Source organism: Theobroma umbraticum, unplaced genomic scaffold (assembly GCF_002168275.2).
Source record: "Theobroma umbraticum cultivar Fairchild unplaced genomic scaffold, ASM216827v3 scaffold_56.0, whole genome shotgun sequence".
NCBI classification, from domain to species: domain Eukaryota; kingdom Viridiplantae; phylum Streptophyta; class Magnoliopsida; order Malvales; family Malvaceae; genus Theobroma; species Theobroma umbraticum.
In genome coordinates this window covers 8,048,911-8,055,758 of record NW_018397256.1, presented here as the reverse complement: position 1 = coordinate 8,055,758, position 6,848 = coordinate 8,048,911, and the positions used below count along the sequence as shown (strand labels likewise).

The 6,848-nt window shown below is 34.3% G+C and overlaps 2 protein-coding genes across 2 annotated transcripts; one reads left to right on the top strand and one right to left on the bottom strand.

The window, feature by feature from the left end:
- Nucleotides 1-716: 716 nt before the first annotated feature.
- On the top strand, nucleotides 717-2,800 carry LOC110410888 (uncharacterized protein At2g34160-like). Its single transcript, XM_021420806.2, has 5 exons — nucleotides 717-1,080; nucleotides 1,361-1,409; nucleotides 1,900-1,962; nucleotides 2,060-2,124; nucleotides 2,403-2,800. The coding sequence occupies exons 1-5, from the start codon at nucleotides 961-963 to the stop codon at nucleotides 2,496-2,498; spliced, it is 393 nt and encodes a 130-aa protein (XP_021276481.1). The 5' UTR covers nucleotides 717-960; the 3' UTR covers nucleotides 2,499-2,800.
- Nucleotides 2,801-3,592: 792 nt separating this feature from the next.
- On the bottom strand, nucleotides 3,593-6,489 carry LOC110410649 (adenine nucleotide transporter BT1, chloroplastic/mitochondrial-like). Its single transcript, XM_021420460.2, has 3 exons — nucleotides 5,451-6,489; nucleotides 4,361-4,522; nucleotides 3,593-4,263 (listed from the first exon to the last, which is right to left on the bottom strand). Exons 1-3 carry the CDS (start codon nucleotides 6,042-6,044, stop codon nucleotides 3,799-3,801), a joined length of 1,221 nt encoding a protein of 406 aa, XP_021276135.1. The 5' UTR covers nucleotides 6,045-6,489; the 3' UTR covers nucleotides 3,593-3,798.
- Between the last annotated feature and the right edge of the window lie 359 nt (nucleotides 6,490-6,848).

Below are 6,848 nucleotides of genomic sequence, written 5' to 3'. Positions count from 1 at the left end.
TGGGTAAGAGTTGAATAATTTTCAAAAGAATGTGTATTTATAAATTGTAAAAATTGTAACTAAATTAACATATTTAGTCATTTTATATTATTTTATTTTAACTTAATGCAAGTTATTCATCTAAATTTAATTTTAGGTATGAAATTTGTTCAAAATTTTTTTATAAAAGGAGAATTCGAACTTAATTTTTGTAAAAAAGATAAATTAATTTATATATTCTATAACCAAATAATTAAGTAAGAAAATATTTATATATATTTTTTAACATCATAAATCTTTTACACTTAAATATTTAATTTATTAATAAGTATATCAATAATTTACTTAAAAATTTATATTTTTTTAATTTAATCCCTTAACATATCAATTTTATCAATTTGATTCATATATTATATATTTTTATTTAATTTAATTTCTATGATGTAATAGTATTTTTTTAAAATTTTTTTTATCAGGTCATCGTATAATGTCACGTGGCATTATCATGTTGTCGCTCGATATTATGTGGTATATTATGTCATGTCATAATCTTAAAATGTAACGTTATTAAAATGTGACAAGTTAACATAGACTTTATTATTTAAAGTAAAATTAAATTGATATAATTTTTAAAATTAATAAATTAAATTATTTTAATATAAAAATTAAATTAAATAAAATTAAAAAGTACAAGTACTGAAAAGGTTGTTTTGAGTTTTTTATGGTCAAGGCCAGTTCCCAAGAAACCCTAGCCAGTCAGTAGCCACCACAAGAAGATCCATCAATTTAAAACAGCGCTCAAAAAATAGACTGCAAAGCTTGCAATTAAATTGTGGGGGGCCTCTACTTTCACTCTCTGCTCTGCTGTCCCCGGTGTTTCACTTGTCTTTTCCGCACATTTTATCATCCTGCAATACGCAGAGACTGAGACACAGGTTTTTGGGGTGTTAGGGTTAAGGTGTGGGTAGCAAAGGTCTCAAAATGGAAGAAATCACCCAAGGAGTGAACAACATGAACTTGGGCGCCGATTCCCACAAGAAGAACCGGATTCAAGTCTCCAATACCAAAAAGCCCTTGTTTTTCTACGTTAATCTCGCCAAGGTTTCTACTCTTTCTTCTTCCTTTTTACGTCTCCTAGTCCTTCTGCTCAGCTCTGTTTACTCTCCTTTCTAATTTTGCATCCTAATCTGTGAAAATAATCTGCTGAATTTGAATAACACCGGTGAAATTTTGGTGGATTTTAGGTTTTTCCTTATCTGGGTTTTTTTTTTTAACTATTAGGGATCTAGGTTTTAGGTGTTAGCTACAACTGAGCGGATTAAATTCTTTATTAATGGTTTACATTCATCTTAGGATAACCTTTTTATCCTTTTGTTTGCAGAGGTATATGCAACAGCACAATGAGGTGGAGCTGTCCGCACTTGGCATGGGTACTAATCACTTCTTCTGTTCTCTAATTTATACTTTAATTTCGTTTTACCTTTTTCTCAGATCTGAACATGAGTCGATTTTTCTCAGATATGGGTTTTGGTTTTTGTTTAATTTGTCCTATCGTCACTACTTATAGGAGCTGTGTGGTTCAGTATGTACTTGTAAATTATAATTTCCATGAAGGTTATGGCACCCAATTATTTTAAATAATCTGCTCACTCTTCCTCTTGCTTTGGCTGAGGAGCTATTGATAAGTTGTTTGTTTTACACCTGCTTATATGGGGATATTGTGCACTGAAGATGCTCTGAAGCATTTCTTAACTTTTTTTTTTCTCTATTGCAAAGTGTTTGTGATTTAATTTATCTGTTACTGGTGCTTCTAATATATTTTCTGGTTCTAATTTTTCTTCGATGAACTTAAATTTATTGTGTGCTACATTCTGAGAATTTTACTAAATCATTTTTTTATTGGTTGTGTCATATATGCAGCAATTGCGACAGTTGTCACGATTGCAGAAATTCTGAAAAACAATGGTTTGGCTGTTGAGAAGAGTAAGATGTCTTCCACTTTTTTTTTTTTTAAGAAAAGCATGCATTAATATAACTCTTGAGTCCTTATAATCATGGGAATCAACCTGCACCTGTGCAGAGATTATGACCTCAACAGTTGATATGAAGGAGGACTCTAGAGGGCGGCCTGTCCAAAAAGCAAAGGTAAGTTCATGCATTAGCTCTTCATGCTTCCTTTTGGATATGCCGTGGTTTATGCAAAAATATGCAAAAACACATTTGCAAGCCGAGATACATTTTCTCTCTCCTAATAAAGTGAAATTTTATAATTGATATAGGGAAATTCAATATCAAATTTCGTATTATTGACATTTCCTTTTATTGGTGCTTATTTAATCATAATGTGTTAATCATTGTATTGCTGAGTTTTGTTCTTCCTTCTAGCTCGAGTATTGATAGATATGTTTTTTATGTTTTCTCAGATTGAGATATTGCTGGGAAAGACAGAAAACTTTGATGAATTAATGGCTGCTTCTGCTGAAGAAAGAGATGCTGTGGATGGAGAGGAACAGAGTTGAAACTTGGAAGGAGTTTGTTGTTGGTTTCTGGTGGTCAGTTTTTAATGCCCTAGTATTGGTTCAGACACTTAGGTTTTTTACACATTGTAGGTGTTTGAGTTATCTTTGTCTTGCTAGGATGGTAAATTAAAAAAAAAAAAATCTTCTTTCTTTTCAATATTCAATTTTGTTAACTGATTTATTTGGCTTCTGTTTTCTCAATATGTTGATGCAATCTTGGTATCATCCTGAACTATTGCCTTAGTGGATGAAAGACATTATGATTTAACCTTCTAATGACATAATGTTGTTGCAATTAAGAAGTGGCTTGCACGATGTTTCCAGCCGTTAAGGGGATGTAAGAATACTAAAGCTGCAATTTGAAGTGGTCCTTTCCTCACATAACACTGCACCTTTTGCAGATATGTTTTTATGTAATCCCCTTTTTTCCCCTTCCCTTCCGAGATCACTGGTTGAATTCTCCCCAGCCTATGCATTTTGGAGCTTAAGAAAAATATGCAGGGACAAAATTGCTTTATTTCACTTGTCATGTCAAATCATCATTTCACCTTGCAAAGGGGTAAGCATGGTTTTGGATATCTCATCTGGGCTGTTGGGCTCTTCAAACATCTGTATTAATATCTCATGTTCGAAAGTCAATTGTTAAGTTAAATGTTATCAATAAAGTGACATTAATTTACTTGGTAAAGTAACATATAAAGAGTTTGTGTGGTCTATTTTTTTTTAGTTTAAAAGTTATTAAGTTGTTTTTTTAAAAAATTGTAATTTTTATAATTAAGTTGAAATTATTGGATAAATTTCTTTTTATAAGTTTTTGTTTGTAAGTTATAATTTTAGTTAAAATTATTGTAAAAGCTAATTTTTTTTTGAGAAGTTAATATTATAAGAGGATATTTTTGAAATAAAAATAATTTTTTTTTATATTTTTTAAAACAAAAAACGATTTGTTTTAAGTTTTTTTTGTAAATTTTATTTTTTAAAAAAAAGTTATTTATTTTTTAAAGAGTTTTTGTTTAGTTTGACTTTTGTCATTAAAAAGATAGATAAGTTGAGAAAAAATAAAGTCAAACAAACATAAAAACAAAATTATTAATCACTTTGACCATTTAAATGTTTTTTAATTTATTTTTTTATTTATTTCACATCAACACCTTTGTATTTATAAAAATTGTGTCCACTATAACATGGAAGGGTACAAAAATTCTAATGTATGCCATAGAGGCAAAAATTGTTTTCCGGATCAAATTGCAGCTCCTCAGCAATGAGGTCAGAAGTAAGTAGCTACCACTTTCAAGGGATATCATACAGATTCTTTCTCCATTAGTATCCTCTTGCACGCCTCATAGCACATGAATGAAATCCCAGCTGCAGGAACCAATTTCATGCAGCTTGGGCCCAAGCCTCTATAAAGACCTGGGATTCCTTCTTTCTCAAGTATGCTTGTCAAAGCATGAAGCATGTTCTGGAACTGTCTTCCATTAAGAGCCCCAGCCTGCATCTGCTTCCGAGCTACCTCAAGTGGGAAAGTTGCACTACTTGAGACTGCACCAGCTACTGATCCAATTAGAAGAGTCATGACATTTCCAATTTCCTCCTTCTTAAAAGCTTTTTTATAAGCTTTTCTTAACGTATCATACACAAAATAATTAGTGGCAGCATAAGGAACCACTCCTATCAAACTAGGAGTAAGGCCTTTGAACAGTCCTGCTGGCCCTTCTGCCTGCACAATTTTTACGATGGCATCCAAAAGATCCTTGTAATCTTCCTGCAATCAGAACAAAACGGTAAGCGGTAAAGATACTTTACATGAAGAATTAGCATTGTTCATTAGTTTACCAATCCTTCCCAAAGTTCATGCTCACCTTGACAGTTAAACGAGTTTTGAGTAACTCCAGAGGGTATGTGCACAAGGTAGAGCTAACTCCAGCAACAGCGCCTGCAATAAATGAGGCTGGAAGAGGGAGTTTGGGCTGTTCCCCATGTTCAGGTGTTAACTGTTTCTTAACAGTCTCATATGCAAATAACTGCACAAAGGTTCCACCACCAAGATAAGTGTTTACTATTCATGAAAGACAATTTATAGCATGATTTTAGGATAAAGACTAAATCAGTTGAATGTGAGATAGTTTTTTAAAAACACCTAGAGAATTAGACATGTACAGACATGGGCAACGACATAAAGGAACCAACAACACAAATGGAAGAAGGCTGCAAGAACTTGTCTGGACACGTCTTCTGCTCATCAGATGATTTGCCAAAGAGGAAATGCAAGCAGATGAAAGGAAGAGAGAGAAGAAAACCGGACATCAATCTTGACCATGAAAGCCTATTAAGGGGAGCCTTATTGTATCAGATACGGCAACCAATAAAGACACAGACAAGAAGGGGAGAAGCAAAATGCTTCTAAAGATCTTGATCCTTCTCAGATTTTATTTACTTGTTTGATTTTAGGGTCTTTTCCTCATCTCTTTTGTTTGTTACTCTTGTATGCTACCCACCTAAATTAGCAGGCAATCCCACCCTCAAGTATCAAAACAACCTTGATTTTGCATGGGAAATTCATTAGGACCCCAACGGAAAACAGTAAGAGACGCATGGTACGTAGCTCCTCTTTGGCAACCAAAGAAACAGCCATATTAATTCTATCAAGTAGATGTCTAGCAAATAATCTTGAGATTTATGGACCTACAAACCAAGTCTCGAGACACAAAAACAAAATAAAGAAAATCAAACCAAAGATCCTAGTCTGGAAATTAGACCTTCAAACATCAAAATACGCACCACACAAAAAAGGAAAATACATACCAGATCAGTAAGTAAAGGAAGCATATGCCAACCAGAACCACACAATGGTGTACAAACAGTTCACCAAGCAAGAAATTACTAAAGTCCAAAACAATGATGAACGGTAAAAAAATCTAACCATAAGAAATTGAGTCCTTAACTACACACCTCAATAGCCTTGCTTGGCGCAACGCGAATAACATTCACCAAATTGCCCCTAAACAGGCCTTTCCATCCCTCACCCCTCATGATGTTATCAAACACTTCAGCCATAGAATTCCCACAACTCCCCACCATCAAATGCGTTTTTATGGTCTCCAATGGAGCTACAGCAGTCCTCGATACAGCACCTGCAACTGCCCCACTCATCAACCTCCTCAATGATTCATTTCTAATCTTAATTCTCAACTTAAAGCCACCCTTCTTCTCCTTCTTCTTCTTCACCACCCTCTCAGCAATCTCAAGTTCATCATCCAACAGCAGTTGTGGAACCTTCTCAAGCTGAAATCCAGGTTCAGGGACTGAAACAAATTGTGTATGTAGGCTAGCATAGGGGAACTTTGCAGTATTCTCCAGCGAAGTCGGAGGGTTTGGTGAGATAGCAAATCCCATCCCAGCTTGATTAACACTTGCGAAAAAGCCATGAGCTTTCAAACTAACCCTCTTATGAGAAAAAGAGCATTCAATCTTAATACCAGAACTACTAAAAACCACATCTTTGTTGCCATGCTGAACAACTTGTAAACTCTGTTCGGCTGCCATTAGTCAATAGCTTAAAAGAAAGCAACCGCCTTTCTCGTCCTAAAGTACACGGATGAACTTGTGTTTTGTAAAGAAATGGTTTTTTGCAAATGGGTATTCTCAAAAAAGTTTACCCAATAAATTTTAGCAGATGGGTATTGAATAAATTGGCTAAGAAAAAAGAAAAAGGATTTCCTAGAGGAATACAAGAAGAAACAGCTGCAAGAATAAAGAATTTAGAATAAAGGGTATTTGAGATATTCGAGGTTTATTGGGATTACCAGATGGGTTTGATGAAGTGGAGAGGAAAGGAGGTTCTCTCTTCCCCTCTCCCTCCAAAGCCAAAAGTTAGACTTTAGAGAGGAGACGGAAGAGAATCAGGAGATATGGTTCTGCTGATGAATAGTGTAGTCTAGAGTGTCGGCTAAAGCTGTGTTTTAAAAGGTGTTCCTTCGCTGGAAAGAACGGTCACAAATTTTCAAAGGGCGTGGACGGTCAATTCAATAAAAACGCTTTGAATGCATTATTACCAAAACCAGGATCACATACATAGCATGAAACAAAATACTTGAGATATAAATGAATTCCAGTCTCCTGTTTTGTGAAACATGAAACGATTTTGATTGACTTTCAAGGTGATATGACTAAACAATTGCAACAATTTTTATATTACTATAAAAAAATATTCTTTTGCTTCCCTCCTACCCGCTCCCTCCCCTTCCGGACAAGGGTAGGTTCTCCAAATTGCTGTTGTTAAACTTCACTTATAGCGTGAGTTGTTAATTGAATACTTGACTTTCAATTTTGCGTTTGGTAAACAAAGCC

Bases quoted from the DNA above. Each gene is read 5' to 3' on its own strand.
- LOC110410888 (XM_021420806.2), top strand. From the start codon at position 961: ATGGAAGAAATCACCCAAGGAGTGAACAACATGAACTTGGGCGCCGAT. The intron at 1,410-1,899 runs GTACTAATCACT...TCATATATGCAG, and splicing joins GCTGTCCGCACTTGGCATGG to CAATTGCGACAGTTGTCACG. The intron at 1,963-2,059 runs GTAAGATGTCTT...GCACCTGTGCAG, and splicing joins TGGTTTGGCTGTTGAGAAGA to AGATTATGACCTCAACAGTT.
- LOC110410649 (XM_021420460.2), bottom strand. From the start codon at position 6,044: ATGGCAGCCGAACAGAGTTTACAAGTTGTTCAGCATGGCAACAAAGAT. The intron at 4,523-5,450 runs GTGTGTAGTTAA...ACCTTTGTGCAG, and splicing joins CGCCAAGCAAGGCTATTGAG to TTATTTGCATATGAGACTGT. The intron at 4,264-4,360 runs GTGAGCATGAAC...TTCTGATTGCAG, and splicing joins AAACTCGTTTAACTGTCAAG to GAAGATTACAAGGATCTTTT.